Here is a 20,849-nt window from a genome sequence, read left to right on the forward strand (position 1 = left end):
CAGTTTGTCACCACCATCAGACTATAACTTTTATTATGTCTAAATACAAAGATTCCACAAACCGAAACCTATTTACTGTACATCACAACGTTATTGCAGCAAAACAGTTTTATCCAAACTACAAGTTAAGTTAATTAACTTGTTACTTTTAAGTCAAGTCCGTTCCATGACTGTGAAACTTAAACTTGACACCCTGACGGGATACATTACAACACTAAACAGCAAACATCAATTGGTAAACTTTTTTCTCACTTTATTGACTTTATCAGAAGAATTTTGCCATTACGTCGTTATTTTTTCCAAAATTAAATAAAACCTGTAGTTTTATACTCTTAATACTAGATACTGTTTTGCGACTGTTTAACCATCTGCCCATTCATAAACGTAGCTTGTATACCGCAAATGTATACTGCGTTGGCATGCACTCCCAACGTATTGACAGTCCTCGGCGATTTGTATAGTCAATGGGTTTCCTTGACACCCGACAAGTACGTACGGCAGTCGGCGCAAATGAAGGGACGAGCCACAGATTTGCCCGAATCAATCTGCTTGTGCTGCTGCTAATTCAGGAAACTTCGAGTCGATTACGTAATTACTGGAAATGGAAGCGAGGATGGAGTCACCAGGCTCGCTGTTGGAGTTGTTAATTCTTCCCGAAACAGTGTGGTTTTGTTCATTTACTAACGTACCAAGCACGTGATAGTGCGTCGTTAATTTTATCACAGTCTCGATACAAAAGACGAGCGGTTGTTATCGGTTTTGAATTGGAAATCGTCAAATTAGAAATCGTCCATGTCAGCCTTCGTCGCACAAACAACGCCAACCTTGCAACAGAGTTTATATCTCGGCAAAACGAAAGCTGTATTTAACAACGGAAAGTTAATATTTGCATTTCCCACTACTACATTCAGCAGTTGTTTTTCCTCGATTAGTTTGTTTAAGCTTTGCAACGGCTCACGGAAAGTTTGTAAGGTTACAGATAATAGAGTAAAACGACTATATATATGAAACCTTGCGCGGGAACAACTGTGTGTTTGCTTTTAAACAAAATATCTCAAGCTGTAATTGCCGCCCATATTCCCCTACGGGACCGTGGACTTCAGTTTTGGAGCCGCCGGGCTATACCAAGCTTAATTTATTTAAAAGTCCTGCAGCCGGGTTAAGTGAATTTGAAAATACGCCTATTTGGGCTACACCGCGTCGAGATAAAATTAGGATGTTATGTTTTGTGTACCACCGTCGTAAAAATGGTTTTGACCATATGCAGGTCTCTTTGATTATTATGCTATTTTTTGCCATTTTTTAGGAAGTTTCAGATTTTTTTCGCCGGAAAACAAGTTACGCGAAACTCTAAGTAACGTTTAGCACTTGTTTGTAGCAACTGGTATCGAATTGTAAATTGAATACGGTTTTGTCGCCACAAAGGTGGTCGAAAACAAAACGTTTGAAAAGGTCGGAGATACGTTTCGTATCAGGCAATACTTAAGTAGCCTTTCGATTATTTTGTCAGCGTGTTGAATTTGACCGTAACCCGCGGCCGTTAACTGACATTTGTCCGAGTAAGGGTGGTAGATGACCAAAACAAACATATAACTTATTAATATTGATACCTATACCTTCATGTAATATGCTTATTTTTGCTCCAGCGTGCACTTTTTTGCTAAAATGACTTTTTTATGTTTGTGGCTATTTGTGGTAGATGGTGGTTTTGTGACGGCAGCGGGAATCGTGATTTGTGAACAAAACAACTTTGGGTTTTGAACGTCCAGGTTCGAATGTTTTAAGCTTGTAGATCGTCGTTTTTTTTCTGAAATTTATTCTATAATTTCGCCCCGCAATCATGTCAAAGCGTGTGCGTTTTGATGAGGAAGCAATCACTGCTAAGGTCGGTCGTTATACTCCTAAAGATCAGCCTTCGTCGTCCAAGGTTTGCACCTCTCTAATTTTGAGTCTAAGTGTGCTCACTTTTCTTCGTCGTGTCAGATACAAAATTTTTGACTTTGTATTGATTTAAGTGTTTTTATTATCGGCAGGAATATGAAAAAACTGGACCAGGATCACGGTTTAAAGTAAGTAAACTTTTTCTGCTTGATTGACCCATTTTGATTTTTTTCGTATTAAATTAGATTGTATTACCTAACCTGAACTGAGGGAAGTCATGTTTAGATTGATTTCCTTTACCCAAAGTCACAAAAATAACGCACACTAAATTATACAGCTGTTGTAGTAACTATGTTAGTTCTTTCTGCACTCTACGATCCGAAGACCTTGCAAAAATGGCTAATTTTAGTTTGACCAACTTAGTGCTTTTTAACCTATTCTTAAAGGATATTAAATCGTCAATCATTTAGATTATGGAAGATTAGTTACATTGCACGCTGTTTATTATGGGTCCCCTTCCCTGAAGGGGACACATATTGTTTTTGTCCATATTTTTTTTCTTTCTAACGCGGATTTGTTCCCACGTTTTGGTCAAGAAAGAATGGTTAAAACTTTTTCAAATTTACACACGTTACAGATATTGGTGTAAAGATGGTCCATGTGAATTTTGACCCCGTTTGATCCCTTGGTTCACCCACAGCCCCCCAAAACGTGAAATTTTTAAAATGGCTATACTGGCTAAAGTACTTTATTTAGGAGTTATATGCTTTGTTGTTTGATGCAATATAAGGTATTTCAAAGAATTTTGTACCTTGAAAAAAGATTTACCCATTTTCACCCCTTAAACCCCAAAATATTCGTTTCTGTCTAACGTTGGTTTGTTAAATGTGTTTGGTCAAAAAAGAGTGCTTTAAATTTATTCAAATTTGCACAGATGTTAGTTATTGTTCCGAATTTGATCCTCCTGAAGTTTGACCCCAAACGACCCAGCGGTTCACCCACAGGCCCCCAAAACAAAAAAGATAAAAACGGCTGTACTGACCCAATTACATAATCTGAGGGTTTCATGCTTTGTTGGTTGGTGCAATGTAAGCTATTCTAATAAATTTTGTAACTTTTTATTGGATTTTACCCCTTAAACCCCAAAATAATAAGTTTTAGGCCAGAAATACAAGCCCTAATGTGCTGAAATGTTAAACAATTGTTTGCAGTAGGTTATTCGCTTCGTATTTAAAAATTTGCCTTAATCGGCCAAATAGTTACTTTTACAGCCCATAATATGTGTACACTGTCAGTCAGATATAAGTCTCACACTTTCAACTCTCAAGGGAGTAATTCAATTGTTTACTATTAAAGCGGGTGAATGCAGCGGGAGTGCTCAGCTTGACGTCTGGACGGATGTTTTACGAGACAATCGTGTTGGTGATTAGAAATCAGCTGTTTTTGCGCAGCTATTCTATGTCGTTTTATTAAGTTATCAAGCACATTTTCAGTTTTAGAAAATTGTGTTTAAAAGCTGACCTTGAACGACAATATCAAGGTCAAAGCATGAGATTAAATTGAAAGTCTTTATCCTGTTCTTGTTTACTGTTGTTTGTAATTATATGACAATAATGATGCAAAAAGAATAAGGCTAAAGTTGGTTAAGTTTTTTCTTAAGAATGTAAAAATAACCAGGATGTTTGTTTACCATAAATCCGCACAAAGCGCGTGTGGGGACCCATTCGTTTTTGCTTGCAAAAACAATCATAAGCGTAGATCAAATAATGTGCATAGTAAATTGGTAAATATCTAACAATGATTGTGCCCTATTTTTACTGTTACCTAATCGCATATGCGTATGTGTGGGCACCCATTAGATTATGCTTGCAGAAACAATTATGTTATTAAGTGCCAGGAAAAAGATAGGGACCCAATGAAATGTAGGTGCCAAATATATATCCATTATGAATATAGTAAATGGTATATGTGATACATCGTTAAATATGATGTAGTATATTTAAACTGGCAATATATAGAAAAACCACTATTCTAGTTTATTTTTCGATGTTATTTTACTTCTGTGGCCCATTTTGAACTGATGCATTGTGTTTTGGAAACTGTTTTATAATTTTCTTCTTTAGGAAGATCACAGTTTGGACAGTGACGAAGAAGATGAGAATGGGGATGAAAAAAAGGAACAATTTGAAAAATTAACAGAAGAAGATGTGGAAGGTTTGTGTGCTTTGTTTTGGTTATTGTATTTTCTGGATGGTAACTTCTAAGGAACTTAAGTTATTTTTTATGTTAAATGTGTTATAACTGATAGTAATGTACCAGTCTTATTTTTTAAGTTTTATAATTATTTGTTGTTTGACATGATTTACTGCTAAAGTGTATTGGGTCATTTGGATAAGCCATTTACTTGAAAAGCTACAAAGATTTTAAATGAACTTTGAAATGTTGTTAGGTGCTGAAGATGAAGAAAATGATGATCCATATGAGAATGAAGATGGTCCACGGATTACTCCCTTCAACCTTAAAGAAGAGATGGAAGAGGGAGACTTTGATAAAACTGGCCACTATCACTTTAACAAAGACAAAGAAATACATGACAACTGGTTGGATGACATTGACTGGGTAAAAACTAGCGATGTATATTTGGTGTGCCAAATTGATTGGGTCAAATCAGCCATTTCAATAAATATGCGGTTTAACATGAATTCAGGCAAAACCAAGTCTTTTATGTGGACAACTTTCAAACACATTCAATCTATTTTCCACCTTATTACGTCCCGCAGAAGTTTCAAATTGTGCAAAACTTACATTATAAATATTAAAAAAACATTCACCCCAACCCAATAGCCTTAGCCATAAGAGCTTTCAAAAGTCTGGAAATTATGATTTTAATCTATTAAAATTGTTTAATGTGATAACATGCGATGCCATGCGGTTGCATGCAGTGCCATGTGTTTTTTTTGTACCACCTATTTATTGATGGTGAAGTGTCCATCATATTCATCTCAGGTGCGATTCATATTGGATTGTCATTTAACTCTTTTTTAATGCAGGTCAAAATCAAAAAGGTTAAGAAATCTGAAGATGTTGAAATGAGCAGTGGTGACGAAGGCCCTGATGACTTTGATGAAGTCAAGGTACAAAATGGTTCATTTAAATACCTCACCTCATTTTGACAAATACTCACCATTAAAACACAGTGTACTGACTAATGACTATTAAGGTGTTAATGTAACTTTGTATTAACATAAGGCTGTAGCCTCATACTTGTTTCAATTTCTAAGGGGAAAAATTTCAGTTATACCACACAAACTAGCATTGTTGTGTCTGACAAAAATATATTTTTAACTTAAGTAAACTGATCTCTTACTAAAAACATAACCTTTATGTTGTACTTGTACAATGTATTGCTGTTTTGTTATAAAAATGGACTGTAAGTTAGTGTTGCCAAAAAACACTCAACCTCAATAATAATGAAAAAAATCGAGGCAGACTTTACTCTTTAAAGGTGTGATTCCTCTGACTCTTCTGAATCGAGAAACAAGAACGAGTTTAACGAAACCAACATAAATCATTTGTCACATTAAATTTTGTCCATTGTTGGTGAGGTGAATTGAATCAATTTGCACAATTTTGTATTTTTAGATTTTAGGGGAAATTGTCCAGCTTCTTCAGAAGGGTGAGACCGTGAGTGGAGGTTTAAGGCGACTGGGTGGAAAAGAAAAAACAAAGAAAAAAGGTGCACAGAGATCATGGAAGAAAGAAAAAGTTTATGATTTGGAAGCTGGGGATGAAGATACTGAAAAACCAAGTAAGAGTCATTGTGTAAAATCGGGGTTGTGAAGTTGCACTATGGAGTCAAACGTGGATGGAGTTTTTTTGTTACTTTAACTTTCAGGGAATTTTGTTTAAAACAGCAATGAATTGTGCAAAGGCAACACAACAGCTTTATCTTAGGTTGTTGTCACCGTGAGAAACTATTTAACCCTATGTAAAACATGATTTGATTTGTGTGGTTAAATTGAAGTCAATTATGTAATATTTAAGCCAATTGTGTGTTGCATTTATCTCTTGTGTTATGCGCATGTATAAGAAAAATAAATTATTTTCCAATTAATTAAACTTTTAGATAAACACTGCCAGACTCTACATTGTGGCAAAATTGATTTTTCTATCCTGCCTTTATAAAATTACAACATATACTATTTAAGGTGTGCCAAATCTTCACAACATTTATTAACTTTTCTTACTACAGTGGACGAGGACACTGAACTTAACGATGAAAAGGAGAAAAAAGAAAGATTTCTTCAACTTACAGAACTTGCAGATCAGATGGCTGGAGCTGGACATTATGATATTTATTCTGACACATTCGAAAAAATTCAATATAAACTTAACTCGGTAAAAGTTATTAGGATCTTTAGTGTTTTTAAATTGTGAGTGTTTTAAACAACAAAATTACTTTTTTGCAGTTAAAAGTTTCAAAATTGGCGTCCATCCCCGAAGGAGCTAATGCTGACGATGCTTTGGATATATTTGCTGATGATATCGACGCATCAGAACTGAACAAACCAACTAAAGTCTCCGCAACCCCAACGGAACAAGACGACAAAGCAAACGGTTCAATTTCGTTTCACCTTTTTGTGACTTGGTTTACGTGAGCGCTAGTAGAAAATATGTAGGTCTCGTAGGTTTGTAAGGTTTTTTGTAGGATTGTAAGGTTTGTAAACACGAAAGGCATTACATGACAATGCAAACTTATAATGTAATAATGGAGATACTGACAAAGACGAAACAAGGCAGCATCTTTTAACATGTTTTTATATGTCCTACAATCTTTTATTGTACAAAATAGGACTCATAATGTCAAACCAAGCAACTGCGTTGTTAAGGGCTTAAGTGTCGATAATATCATAAGAAGCGTAAAATATTCTTCAGTTTTTCACGAAATTATCTCTGCCTTGAAACATATTCCTAATTTGCGATCTTGAGTTAAAATTTTCTTTTTAAGTTATTTTGAATAACTTTTTCCGCAGGTAATGACGACGCCTCTGTCAAGTGGGAATACAAATGGAAAGCGGATGCTGATGAAACCTTCGGTCCTTTCACATCACAACAAATGGCTGTAAGTACAGCTTTAACAGTGCACTGCCTACAAGGCTTGGCTACTGTCATTTGTTGCTTTAAATCAAACCATTAATTGTCCTTTTTTAGTACATTACCTACAAGACTTGGTACTATTCTATCCAATGTCTTATCCCACCCCAGTATCGCTGTAAATCATACCATCAATTACTCTCTGTTTACCCCGACTTTAAGTTTGTTGTTTGTTTATATTTTTATCCTCCATGCTTTGTGCTAGTCCGTTGAAACACGTAGGATTAGAACCTAAGACCTTGTAAGCCACTCGACCGTCTTGGCGACAAGTGTAATATGGCTAATGTAAATTTCTCATTTTTCAATGTTAGGAATGGAAAGAAGAGGGATTTTTCAACAAAGAAGTAAAAGTACGGAAAGTCGCGGAGGGTGATGTTCCCTTCTACGACGCCAAACGGATTGATTTTGATCTGTACGAATGACGTCATGGGTTGTGACGTCAGCAGTTCCCGTCGAAACATTCTCATGTTCCTCAGTTGCGTCTTGTCGCCAAGGGAAAGATATGATATAGAGGTTCGAAGCAAATAAACTTCCCAGCAACATGTTACAGTTTAAAAAACAGCTTTTTAAAGATTGTATCTCCCTAACCATTTTCTGAAAACCAATTTTGCTACCCTGAGGTGAAAAACTAAATAAATTTACACACATGTATGTGAAGTTCAAAACAGGAGACTAGTATGGCAAGAAAGAAACAGAACTGTCAGAAATAGATAAGTCAGTGTCTATATTAGTGGTGTACCGAAGTTTCAGATGAAATTGTTTTGCCAAATTTGCTATTTTAACAAAGATTCCATTTCGATTAAAGCGAAAATGGCAAAAGGTGTCTTTTTCGCTTTATTTTGTGCGAAAGAATCTTTTAAACCAGTGGTTCTCAAACTCGGTTTTCGGGGCCGCATGCGGCTCCCAACTACTTATTTTGCGGCTCGCACCAGACCTCAGAAAACCACCAAACATTGCTATTTTAGCTTTCAAAGTAATAATCTTTAGTGATTTTCTTAAGGTTTCGTTTTTTTGCGGCTCCCTACACACTTAAGAAATACCGTTTGGCCCCGATAATGAAAAAGTTTGAGAACCACTGTTTTAAACTGTTGAATCGCGTCGCGTTTTTTTCCAAAAATGTGATTGTGCCAAAGGCGTAACATACGACTTGGCGTGGCGATAAAAATGATTCGATTTAAACTGTGTCTCGAACCCCGTAAAACATCTTAGTTTTTGGGATATTTCACCCCAGTTGTGAAGTGTGACTAGAGTTGCAAGGGGTCCGGACCCGGTTTAAAAAAGCCCCTTATTGGATTCAAACCCCGATCCGAAAAGTCCGGTCCAACTTGAACAAAATTATACTCCACTAAAAGAACAACCAGAGTATATTTTTCGTTTTACAATTTTGTTTCTTGTAGAAACGTTTTGAAAAAATCTAAAACCTGATTGTTTGGTCGTTTTGGGTGGATTACTATTTGTGACGTCACAATACAAGGGTGGCGATCGCGTTACCTTCTCTCAAATATCGTGCGTCGCTAACAAGCTAAAATCTTTAGGCACAAAGGCGAAATTGTTGAGATGTAAGCTGAACAGGCACAGATTTAGGACAGAAATAAACATACCATATAAGGTTGCGAATTTAAATTCTATATGCTGCTCAAATATAAACCTATGTCTGTGGTAGCTGGTGGCCTGTCCTGCCAAAATTTCGTCCAGAATTCAGGTTTGTTGATTACCGTACGTGATCTGCTGGGTGAAAATTTAGTACATAATTAAATCCGATGAAAATTGTTGAAATTTTCCAAACTTAAAACATAGAAATAACAACCAAATCTTTGGCAGCAGAAGAACAGAACACACCAGTACCTACAGTTCAATACCGAGTATTTTTATTGCTAATACATAGTCTCAATGCTACTAAGTGAAAAGTTTGTTTTTGCAAAGTATGAAAAGCAGATTTCCGTTAACTCGCGAATCACACGTTTAATTGGAAAGCAACAATAGGTTAAACCTGTTATAATAACATCAACATGTTGTATCAACACCACTTCTTGCTTTTATGTTTACGCAAACCCCCTATTAAAGAAATCCTTTGGAAACCATATTCTTTCATCTTAGCACAAATGTTTAATAGAGTAAAATGTGACGTTTGGTGGCGGAACTAGGACTTTAGGAATGTTGTTTTTGCCTTTGTTAAACACAGGTACAGCTAGTTGAGATCAACTCAACATCTGTCGTTTATTGCCTTTGCAAAGTCAACAAGTGTCTGGTTTGGTAGTCGTTTATATGGAATACAGTCATTTGCAAGGGTTTTTAACAACTTTTGTCTCTTTCAGATGTTGTTGGGTGCCAAATCTTGTTTTCTTTAAAAAAGTCATGTCAAAACACAAAAACAATTCAGCAGCAGCCATCAGATCAACAACTTACTTTTGATTGTTGTGGCTGTATGACATCACAAGTAAAATCATTTGTTTTTATTTGAAGGATTTCCGTAGCCTAGATCTACTGTAAAACATTATTCTCAGTCAAAGCCAACGCTCTGAATTTAATTTCGTATGTTCTAAAGTTTGAACTGGGGTGCGATTGCTTGCAAAACGGCGAAAACTATGGCCTATTAAAAGCGAATGTTAGGGTGTTTGTTTGTTAACCAGCAAATCTGATATTTGATTTGAGATGCACATTGTGTGCGCGGCTTTGTTCAAGTGCTCTCAACATTCAATATTATTCTCTATTTGTGTTAAACTGTGGCGTAACCATCCAGCGATAAGAGGTTATCTTTGCGAAGTACCCATTTGGGTTGGGTATGTTGTGTTGTACATTTGTGTATCACCACAAAGTTTGGCTATGTGGCATCGGGGTAAATGTGCCCACTCAAAATATGTTTTGGTTTAATACTTTGAATGCCTCGGAGTGGTGCAGGATACATAGGAGCACGTTTGCGTGTTGTGATAACGGCACAATCATAACTGTATCTAGAATTTGATCAAATATCTAGAGTTTAAGTTGGGTTTGTTGTGCTGTAAAGAGTGTTTTGAGCAGCAAAGAAATCAACAAATCTACTTTGTGAAGTGTACATGCAGCTTCAATTAAAAAATTTCCGAGATCGTTTTTGTTCTCAATGTGTTTCCTGATTTACGATATTACCTGTTTTATAATATTTGCTTGATGGCACGTACACCACTGTGACGTCAAACCCAGAGAAGTCATCATTTGCCTGTCCGGCATATTGTTTGCCGTGTAGTTACGGGCGATGTGGCCAGATGACGTTTCGAAGCATGTTTGTCTTTGTCAAGGTACACGAATCACTTGTGCTTTGATGTAGCTTACACTAAGGATACCAGCGCTCTCTTTATTTGTATTTTGCTGGACAAACGAGTTTAAAGCAAAATATTTGGATTTACATGGGGCGAGGAGTGATGGTTACTCATGCAGCTGTTTTGGTTTAGCAATCGGCGGGACAATAATAGGCCTACTATAGTCAGTTAAAGAGATAACAGGTCAATTGGTCTTATCAGATGAAAATTTGGATGAGAGGTTTTGTGTTTTTAAATCTCGCTTCTAACATCTGCACTTAAATGAAAAGCATTGTAAAAATGCCTCTCTGTAAATTATGAATTATTTCTGCTTTAATTTTAAAGTGTGATTTACCGGTTTAGTTAAATACGTTTCAGTGCCAATAGTAGTAGCAACATTACATCCACTATATTTCAAAACATTGCATTTGCGAAAATGTGAAATGTGGTGGTTGGCACAATTCGAAAATACGACAATTGTCAGCTATTTTTGTCCAACAAACGATCTGTAATATGTGAGAAGCAGCACCACATTACCGCGTAATATTCCATTCACCCTATTTCATGGCTTAAAAGGCGCCAATAACACCAGACATACACAGGACTTTCTTTATTGTAAATTACAGGTTTGTTGCAAATCACAGGTCAAATTGTAGCAAAGCTGGCCCAGTCAGACAAGGTTTCTTCAGTGTTTATGCCTTCGCGTTTTAACTGGAGTCAAATTACAGTGCTTGTTGCGTGTTTTGCGACCGGCACGACCTTCCTATTGATTTGCGTTCACACGGAGAGGGTTTGTGTTGCTTCTCGCGTCGGCTTGTATCGAATGAGGCGTTTTGGATTGAAAGTATTTCAATTCCGGAATCTGGACTCGTTGTTTACACTGATATTCAATGTGTAATGGCAGTGCTGTGTTTGTTGTAATAACCCCGTCTTTGTCTTTGGAGTTGGACTGTATGTTGTCTTGGTTCTCATACTATAGGCAGGTTTGATACTTTAGCGGTTCATTGCACGATGTAGCGTAAATTGTGTAATAGGCAAACACATTAGATAAAGGAGATTATGTTTTCAACTAATTGCATTTCAACACCTTTATTATCTTTATGACTTCGGTAACTGCAGATAAAGTTTCAGTCTATTATAACAAGATAGCTTTGTGCACAACTTGCAAGAAATAAGAGGAAGGTTTGTTGTGATTTTAGAATCAGCCTACCATTATAGGGTGAAGAATTTTGAAAAAAATTGCATGCTTTGATCGAGAACTCCAACAGGTTTTATTAATAAGTTATTATCCAAAACAACCATAGATTTTAACATTTCAACTGCTACATATTTATGTCTAATGTAACTGCATGATAAAATGTCATCGGATGACGTCACCCCACATGACGTCACAATTGCGGAAAAACTTTTTGAATCCACTGAAAAGCACCCAGTGGTAACAAGGGGTTGCATAAACCGTTCGGCTAGTCCCCTAACCCCGTGGGGTGACGAACAGCAAATTAGGGATAAAAAGAGAAGAAGCTCGATCAAGGGAAGCAACCGTCAGAAAACGAATCGCGCAGAAAAGGAAACGAGAAATAAACGGAAAGAGCGGAAAGACGAAGGAAAATGCGGAAATCGAAAATCACGGAATTCGACAACGGAAAAAGAGGAACAAAAACGAAGTAGAACCATTTTCTGACATTTTGTCATAACTTTAGCAGATCATAATTATAAATTTTGTACAGCCTTGTGTTTTGCGATAATTTTATTATTACGATGGGCTATTTCTTATGTTTGCAACACAATTTTTTTGCAAACATACTGAGTTAACCTAAACTGTTTAGTACAACGTTTCTGTTTAGTATTTTCGTGAGAGTAAACAAATAGAAAATATCTTACATTAATATAAACGCAATAACTTGATATGTTTAACGATAAAATATGAGTTTAAGAAGTAGTTGTGTACTCTTAAAGTAGACATTCTGGAAAATTGCTTACGACAATTTATTTCATCTTGTTATTTAGAAACCTCTTCTTTTCAACATCATTTGGATTTAGGAGAATACATGAGAGAATATAGGGAGGTCCGGAACAAGATATTGGCCACTCATAGAGATTGTGCATGCCACGGGTCTTATAAACGAGAAGACATTATGAAAGCTTATGACAGCTTGGGTGTGCCGAAGTTTCTTCACAGGCCACCGTAAGCATATGCTTTTATTCGATTTATGTACAAAAACAGGCGTACTATTCTAGGTTGGGTGAGTTTGGTTAAAATGTTCTGTCAAATGGGGGAAATTACAAAAAAAGTAAAAATTTGAGGCAGACGTGCTTGATAACTTTTGCGAAAAACTATGAAGGGCCTGAAAACCAAAAATCATTAATAAATGAAATCATCCCTAACATAGTTGTTTGTAGAACAATTTGCCTAAAAATGTCCAAATTAATTTCAATAATCAGTGACATACAGCATTTGCCGAATCTGGTCTGATACATTTCTTATTTGCAGGACCAACTTCCAAGACTTGGAGTCCCCAGAAACAGACAAGTATATTTGCCAACCAAACAACCATTTCGAAATAAACTTCTAAAATTTACGTTTGTTTAAAGGGAATCCCCATCAGGCGAGAGAAGCGATTCGTTGGAACGGGATCCTGACGCTGAGGATTCTTCTGACGAGAGAGAACTGTCCAGTCCCGACGCTCGGCAGCGAAGAAACAATCTGAACCTGACACCGTTGAGGAAACACGTTCGTTTGCCGGACATGAGTAATTTTCCTGTACAATCTGTGTCGGGTTTAGGCGTGAAAGAATTGGTTCGTTTGGCCACAGCGAGAGGGGAAAGTCGGTTAACTGAAAGCAGGACAGGTAAATGTCAACCTTTGTTTGTACTTGTATGTTTCATGTTATTAAGAACAAATGCTGTTTTTAGTATTGTAAGTCTATTAAAAGAAATCTCAAAGATATATTGGATTTATTAATTCTAAAAAGCAGTGGTAATGACTTTAGTTTGACAAAACTTCGTCAGAAATATTATGTTAAAATGTAGATAAACGCAAATTAAATTGTTCGGTTAAAATTTGATGTAAAACACAGGCTGAAAGTATATTTGAATTAGTCAAAAACCACTGCAAGGAACAAAATTACAAAATGTAACCACATATAAGGATAACCCTATTTAATTTGACTGTTGCAATATTCTCTGTGGTGTGTGTTCAATTTTATAATTTGCACATTAAATAAAATTTATTCAGACATTCGATTTTGCCTTCAACGATCAGACATTCTAATAGAGAAACCTATAAATCAATGTTTCAATAACGTGTTTAATTTTAATTCAGGTACATCACTATCAAGGATTCATTACTCTTCAGGAGAACGACGAAAACTCCCAGATCTTCCGGCTCACATCCAGGAGAAGGCTCTTTGTCGGATCGTGGAGCTAACTCTTCCAGAAGGACTTGGAAACGACAAGAACACAAGTGATGAAGATGAGAAGAACAAAACAGAAGAAAAAAGCAAATTTATTACTAATGACAAGGATAAATTACACTCTGTCGGTTCGGACCAAAACACTTTAGAAAGCAAACGAGTAACGAGATTGGATAAGTTGCACGAATGTAATGACGACCCTTTATCAATCGCTATTGGGACTAGCAGGAGTTGTCAATCATCGGTTCTGTCACTGACCGCCAGTCCTTCAGATGAAAGTCCCAACGGCGCGGGTTCAAAGCGCAGCAACACCACTGTCCGTGAGATGTTGACCGCATCGGTTCGCGATCTGCATCCTTTCGACAAAAACGGCGCGGCCGACAAAACCGATAAATCGCCTCATAAACTGGTGACATCGGGAAACAGCAAACAACAGGTATCGATAAAAACTCTGCGCAACCTGGGATACAAGCCGTCCATGCGAAAATTTTTGAGCCACTTCTACACCCCCACGCGTGAAAGTCCCAGCGGGGTAATTCCCAACCACTCGGACTGTTTGGTGTCCGGCAAAACCATACGAAAACTCAGCAAAGATGACGTCATTGGTGATGACGTCACCACCCGTTCGGAGCCTCTTCCGATGCCGTCAGCACCAATCTGCTTAAGCAATCCTTTGTCGCAAGAAAGTCTTTGTGCCAATCGTCTTATGAAACGTGCTCGACAGCGACAGTTAGCGGCGGAGGCGTACGTGTCATTGCGCCGCGTAGTGACGCTAGAGGGTCAAAATCGTCCTAAGTTAGCGATCTTTTCAAAATGTCATACAGTGGTGAAGCCTCAGGTATCGGTTCGCGGTGTTGCGTTATAGATGGTACGTTTTACTGCCATTATGAAACCTGAAAATTCATTTTGTTGCCTAACCTCACATCGTAATTTTTCAGGTGAATAAAATCGCTTGTCTTTCAAAATTGTTCTGCATTTTTCGGCCGTTTTGTAAGACAAGACAGGCGCTTACTCAGTTTTTTTTTTATATTTCAAAGTGTATTTTTACAAATAGGCGATGGTTTTATGAAGAATGTTAAAAACTGTAAAACACAAGAGGCGCAACGATTATGATGTGAGTTTAAAAATAAAAAATACTGTATAACCACAAGTGAGCTTCCATTTATTCTTTAATGATATTACATGATTTAATTTACACCTTTTATAAAAACCAACTGTTAGTTAGCTAATGATAAAAATTTCAAGAAAACATCATTGCTCGGTCGTACTGCCTCAGCTATCTCAGTGATTTAAACCTTTTTGAGCCCATAATACTTTTTGCCTTAAAATAATCGCGCGGAATAACAAGCGTAATTTTATAATTAAGCACAAAAACAAACAAAAGCGTACACACTCATCTACTATGTTTTACTTAACCAGGGACATGCCCACGTAGTTACATTTTTATCACACAACGATTTTTATTATTACATAACATGAAGCCAGGGAGTCGAACCGCTTGTCATACGGGTTTAGGTTCGGTTCGGGTTCACTTCGTTTTGTTTTTGAGGGTTCGGGTTCGGTTCAGGTTTTTAAAAATGTATATTTTCGGGTTCGGGTTTTGTTCCGGTTTGGGCAAATTATCCGGTCCGAACCGGTTTGCGGTTTTTAAACCGGTTCAAATTTTCATTCGTTTCAATTTATTTCTATCTATCATCTTCCTGGGCTTATCAAATCCCAAAAGATTTTTGACCGTACATTGTATTTTTTGACACGTTATCTCGCGTTTGCTTAAGTGCGCTGTTTTGAAAAAAAAAAATACAAAACATAAAACAGACTGATTTTTTTACTGGTTCAGTTCCGGTTCGGGTCCAACGCAAAACAAAATATGGGGTTCAACTCCGGTTCGGGTTTTTAGAAAATCGTAATTAGCGGTTCGGGTTCGGTTCGGGTTTAATGAATTTAACCGCTCAAACCGGTTCGTGGGTTCGGGTTCAGTTCCGGTTCGACTTCCTGCATGAAGCAAAATCACGATGGAGCATTCAGACCGTTGGTCGTGGTTAATTACTTTCATACAATAAAAGCTATTTGCACCCAACGTGTTAAACCAGTGATTTTTAACCGGTGTTCTATGAACGACGATTTTTCACTGAACACCGGTTAAAAATCACTGAACTATGTTGTATTGATAACCAAAGCACGCCTAACCATGCGTTGATTTTAATACAAACAAGACATAAGGGCAAACAGGTTTTACCGAGTTATTGCGGAAATCAAAATAAACCGCATGCGCAAAAACGTGGCTGCGATTTGCAATTTTCAGTAAGTGCCGGTAAAGTTTGACCAAGAAAAATAAGCAACGTTGGTGTCCACCCAAGAATTGACCATTATGACGTCACTTTTCAGTTCCTTGACGTAATTACGGTCGTCATGACGCTTTTCGGGCACGAAAGAAATCGAATGACATAGTAATGCAAAAGATTATATTTGAAAACGTTCATATGTTTATTTGTTCAAACTTTAAAACGCGGTTTGTTGCACGCTGTGTGATGTCACAGCTGGAGCAACATACGACTGTAAAACAGAGCAAGGAAATTGTTAACAAAAACAGGAGAGCTTATTTCCTTCTAAATATGAAAAGTGTACAATAATAACCTCTTGTAGATTTGCATACTTAAGTTGTTGATTGTCTCTTATATGTTGTCCTAAAAGCACTTTCAAAATCGTGCTATTCATATTTAGAAGGAAAAAAAGCTGTCCTGTTTTTGTACAAATATTTTAATGACAAATTCATAAATAGCACAAACTAAACCTGTAGTTTATCAGAATGTCATTGCCATTGATCCAAATTCCAAAAAAAAACATGACGCGATTGGTTAGAAATTAAAGCAATATTTAATAAAATACACTGTAAATAAGCAGTTTGAGACCCAACACGTGGTTATTGAAGCTTGAATATCGGCTGAACTAAAATATATTACAGAAATTTTCACGCAACAAACCGCAGGTCAAGAACCAGTGATCAAGATATTTTTTAACCGCGTTAGAGCGTAGAAATAGCTTGTACTCACTGGAAGAGATGTAAGGCTTTTTTTGTGGGCGGTTATTTCATCACAATAGGCGCGGCCACAACGAAGGTAATTGCCAGTTACGGCATAATTAAACCCTGAATTTGGGCGAAAGAACACGTCGCCACAACCGACGTTTAACTAAGCCCAGCATAGTGTTTTGAATAGCACCTGTAACCAGCCACAGTCAGTTATTTGATATTCTAAATTTTAATTAATAGCAAGTAGTTTTGAGTAGAAACAGTAGATGCAGCACTTGAAGTAGTAAAAGATTTGTTTATGAGAGTGGTAAGTTTGCAATGTTGAGAATTTGTGCTGTATTAGAGTATTACAGCACTTCGGGACTGTTACACAGAGGGGCGGAATAGTATGAGGGTTTTGGCATTCGATCCCATATGGTTTTAAACTATTAGGGTTTTGGTGACTTAAATTTATTATAAACTTTATTAAACGAAAGTGTACCAGCAGCTAAAAAAGTACATGTACTTTAACCAACGGCAAATACCATAGCATTTTTCTACATCTGCAATGATGAAGCAAAGTTCCTCTTATTTATTTCTGTCCAACTGGCGAAGTCTAACAAATTGCCTTGCTAAATATTTTGGCAATGTCACATCCAACAGTTCAACAACAACAGACATCAATATCAGTAAAGGCACGATTTCTATGCCCCAATATTGCATAAGCAGTGAAAACAGTTTCAGTTCCGACTTTGGGACCGAAAACTCTAATTATTAGGACTGATTTAGCCCCACCGAAAACTACAAATAGATATGTAACTAGAATTGATTGAAAAATCTTCAATTTTGGTTCGCAAAATGTCTATTTCGTCTTACTGATAAGAATCTGCCAAATCGTAACAGTTGTTTTTGACGAAGCGGCCTCGTTTGGTTCCGGCATTAAGTGTGGGAAATGGGCCCATATTGTCATACTATAATATGTTGTGATTTTGTTTATTGGCACGTTAGGGCGAAACCATTATATTTTTTAATAAACTGGAGATCTGGCCTGAGTTAAATCTTGGCAAAAACTTTCCTGGAACTATATTGGGTTTAAGTTTGCCTTCTTACTCAGCAACGAGAATATAAAAACTCCGATTTCGTTTTCTTTGGGATACAATAGTTTATTTTGCACATAGGGACTTTCAATTGGTAACTAATTTCAAGAGTGTAGTTTCTATGAACGGCAAATATGCATTTTCATTGCGTTTTTTTTTGCATAGCGGTATATGCAAAGTTGCAGACATGTGCACGTTGTTTCGGCCCATAATGTCTCATCAGTTCAGCTGGTGACGAGAGGTCGGCGGTATAAGCTAATGGTAGCCACCTTACGACACGAACACCAGTTTGTTGGGAGCAACAGGCTAAAAAGCCATGCTTTATTAACCTGTCCAATGCCACAGTTGGGCATTAACGAACTTATAGGTCGAAACAGTGTGCACTGTCTGCTGCTTATCATGTATTGGCTCGATGATTTTATTGTATATGTTAACAATTTATAAATTTAATTTTAATTTCGGGTTCTAAACAGTTAAATGGCGTGTTAACAACAAGGTATGTGTTTTCAGCGTGTCGTTGGCAGTTTGATAGACACATTTTTGCGACGACCACAAGTAATAGCGAGATAAAGCCAAGCCATAACAACGTCGAGGTTAAAATGCCAGAAGCTATTCTGCTCGAAATTTTACTGAATTAAAAGCACATATGTCTGCAACTGTCGCACAAATACGATCAGTTTTTCTGTCGTGCATTTAGTCAGTCTGTGACCCTTAAAAGTGTGATGTGAAAATATATACATGCAAATAACTAATAACATCAGTGACGATACAGGGCGATTTTTGAGGCGAAAGAAGCGGTATTAACTAACACCATTATGCTTCAGTTATGTGTTTTGCAGATTGTTGTTTGAGTTGTTTTACTGATATTGGGGTGCCTTTGAATGAGTAATTGAGGGATATGATTTATTATAGTTTTGATTTGTTAAAGTATGAGTAATAAGTTTAAACGCGCTGTATACTATACTGAAATACGGTTATGCTCCGCAAATTATACTTCAGTTGCATACTGAGCTTTTGTCTTACAGTAGTGCAAACCAGATTAAGCAGATGTAACTTCTGTGTTTTGGGTCGAAGTGGCAGCATATAATGAGCCGAATTAAGTAAAAATTAAAGTCACTAGTCACATAACAAAACAGTTTGATAGCCACTGCCACCATTTGTAGTATTGAATTCTAATTTTTTGAAAAGCAACATATTGTATACACCAGGGGTGGCCAACTTGTTAGTCGTTAAGATCGACAAAAATTTTCTTAATTGCACACGATCGACTGATCAGTAGTAATTTAGGCTACCACTTACACAAAGCAATAACGCAAATTTCTGCATGAGATTTGATTGACAATTACCACATATTTATATTCATGAGTTTTATTATAAAGCATCACCTAGTTCTTGCAACAATAAAACGTCGCATATGTACATATTTTTCAAACTTTTAAATCTCCTCAATCAATTGCAACTGCTTCGTTAACGCAAACATTAAAGTTGTGACGACAAACGAAAATCACAATTGTTACCCAACAAAGAGAGTGACATTTACATTATTATTGTCTCATTGCACATTTGTGGGTTGTGTCAAAATGTCAGAAGTGCTGTTTTATATTATTTAATTTGTTTTTCAATTGATAAGCTTTTGATTAGTAATGGAGAATTTAGTGCTATCGACCAGTCAAAAGCAGACGATCGACGTGTTGGCCACACCTGGTATACACCGTCTGCAGCTAATGTAAGCCTTATTGTTGTGTTTACTGTTGTTCTGTTAATTACTGGTGACGTTGCTGATAGGTTCCTGTCTTTTTATGTGAAAAGGTAAATTGCACATGGCGTTTACTCATACCGCGAACTTGCCAGTCATTATGACGTAATAATAAATCCTTTGAGCATTTGTCATATCTACGTAGCTCACGTATGCACTACTATACAATAGAATTAAGCGTTTAGCTGACAGTTAAGCATTAGCTGAATAGGACGTGATTAATAGACCCTTCTTTCAATGCGTGTTTTAAGTTTGCATCACGATTGATAACTGGTAGTTGCGTTTATTTTGGGACTTATTATTGCCACATGACTCTTTATTTCAGTAACTATATTATTACATGGCGTTCGAACTTATAATTGAGTTTTATGCAGCAGTCTTAGTGTACATCAGGGGTCAGCAAACTATGGGCCGCCACGTGAGTCCTGTGTTGTGTAAAAGTACCTAATACTCATTTTGCTCATGGTCATTTGACACAAAGATTGTTTTGTACCAAATGATTTTGATGTAACGTCACGTGTAAATTTATAAGTAAGTATTGTATCTTGTAGACTTAATCTCTTTGAAGAAAGTCAGCTTTGGGGTGTTAATCAGTTTAAACAAGTTTAGAAAAACACGCATCGAACCAGAACAATCAGTTTTTTGAAAGTAACTGATATTGCGCATATGTCTGTTAAATCAGTATTGGTTTAAGAACGTTGCAAACAATGTCAAGTTGATGATCGTAATACATAGACGTGCTTTATGTCCAAAAAGCTGAGCTAAAATTACGGGTGGTGCTCTAGCTACTATTTTGATCTTGTGTGGGCCACCAAGTATGACTGAAAAATAGTTTTGGTGGTAAAATATATCAAAGTTAGCCGACCAGCGGTGTAAGGAAGACAGACTTTACGTTTCGCTGAAAAAGGCGTTAACGAAACAAAACAAAAAAATGCATTTTCTATTCACGAGCTTGAAAATGTGACGTGATCTGAGTCCAAGGCACGTTTCTTATGTGTTTGTGCATACTCTGTGTTTCAATGTTTTCAATTGACAGTGTTGCGCAGCTTCCTGTTAAATTTGAGCGTGGGTGCGTTAGGGTCTATAACACAAATGAAACAGACGACGGGACTGCAGCCTGAAGGAGAAGACGTATACGTCAACACTACAGTGTTAAGAATTTTTAAGAAGAGTCAACGTCTAAAAACGTGATCGTAGAAGCAAAACAAAATTTTGCGTTAGATGTTTTTATAGTCTGGTTGCTAAAGACAGTTTAGCAAAAAGTAAGTT

General features: G+C 36.8%; 2 protein-coding genes across 2 annotated transcripts; both read left to right on the plus strand.

Annotated features, from left to right (window-relative positions):
* The first annotated feature begins 1,640 nt into the window (after positions 1-1,640).
* On the plus strand, positions 1,641-7,686 carry LOC145213539 (CD2 antigen cytoplasmic tail-binding protein 2-like). Its single transcript, XM_080081851.1, has 10 exons — positions 1,641-1,927; positions 2,034-2,069; positions 4,005-4,095; positions 4,331-4,500; positions 4,932-5,015; positions 5,524-5,689; positions 6,134-6,279; positions 6,351-6,498; positions 6,915-7,003; positions 7,347-7,686. Exons 1-10 carry the CDS (start codon positions 1,841-1,843, stop codon positions 7,455-7,457), a joined length of 1,128 nt encoding a protein of 375 aa, XP_079937977.1. The 5' UTR covers positions 1,641-1,840; the 3' UTR covers positions 7,458-7,686.
* A 68-nt stretch (positions 7,687-7,754) lies between these two features.
* LOC145213538 (uncharacterized) lies at positions 7,755-14,685 on the plus strand. Its single transcript, XM_080081850.1, has 5 exons — positions 7,755-11,971; positions 12,315-12,492; positions 12,799-12,837; positions 12,900-13,156; positions 13,630-14,685. Exons 1-5 carry the CDS (start codon positions 11,665-11,667, stop codon positions 14,583-14,585), a joined length of 1,737 nt encoding a protein of 578 aa, XP_079937976.1. The 5' UTR covers positions 7,755-11,664; the 3' UTR covers positions 14,586-14,685.
* Positions 14,686-20,849: the final 6,164 nt, after the last annotated feature.

The sequence above is a fragment of the Phallusia mammillata genome, chromosome 2 (assembly GCF_965637545.1).
Source record: "Phallusia mammillata chromosome 2, kaPhaMamm4.hap1.1, whole genome shotgun sequence".
Lineage (NCBI taxonomy): Eukaryota > Metazoa > Chordata > Ascidiacea > Phlebobranchia > Ascidiidae > Phallusia > Phallusia mammillata.

Coding starts and splice junctions, on each gene's coding strand:
- LOC145213539 (XM_080081851.1), top strand. CDS start 1,841: ATGTCAAAGCGTGTGCGTTTTGATGAGGAAGCAATCACTGCTAAGGTC. Junction 4,501..4,931: donor GGTTGGATGACATTGACTGG/GTAAAAACTAGC, acceptor TTTTTAATGCAG/GTCAAAATCAAAAAGGTTAA. Junction 5,690..6,133: donor TGAAGATACTGAAAAACCAA/GTAAGAGTCATT, acceptor TTCTTACTACAG/TGGACGAGGACACTGAACTT.
- LOC145213538 (XM_080081850.1), top strand. CDS start 11,665: ATGTCATCGGATGACGTCACCCCACATGACGTCACAATTGCGGAAAAA. Junction 12,838..12,899: donor GAGTCCCCAGAAACAGACAA/GTATATTTGCCA, acceptor GTTTGTTTAAAG/GGAATCCCCATCAGGCGAGA. Junction 13,157..13,629: donor GTTAACTGAAAGCAGGACAG/GTAAATGTCAAC, acceptor ATTTTAATTCAG/GTACATCACTATCAAGGATT.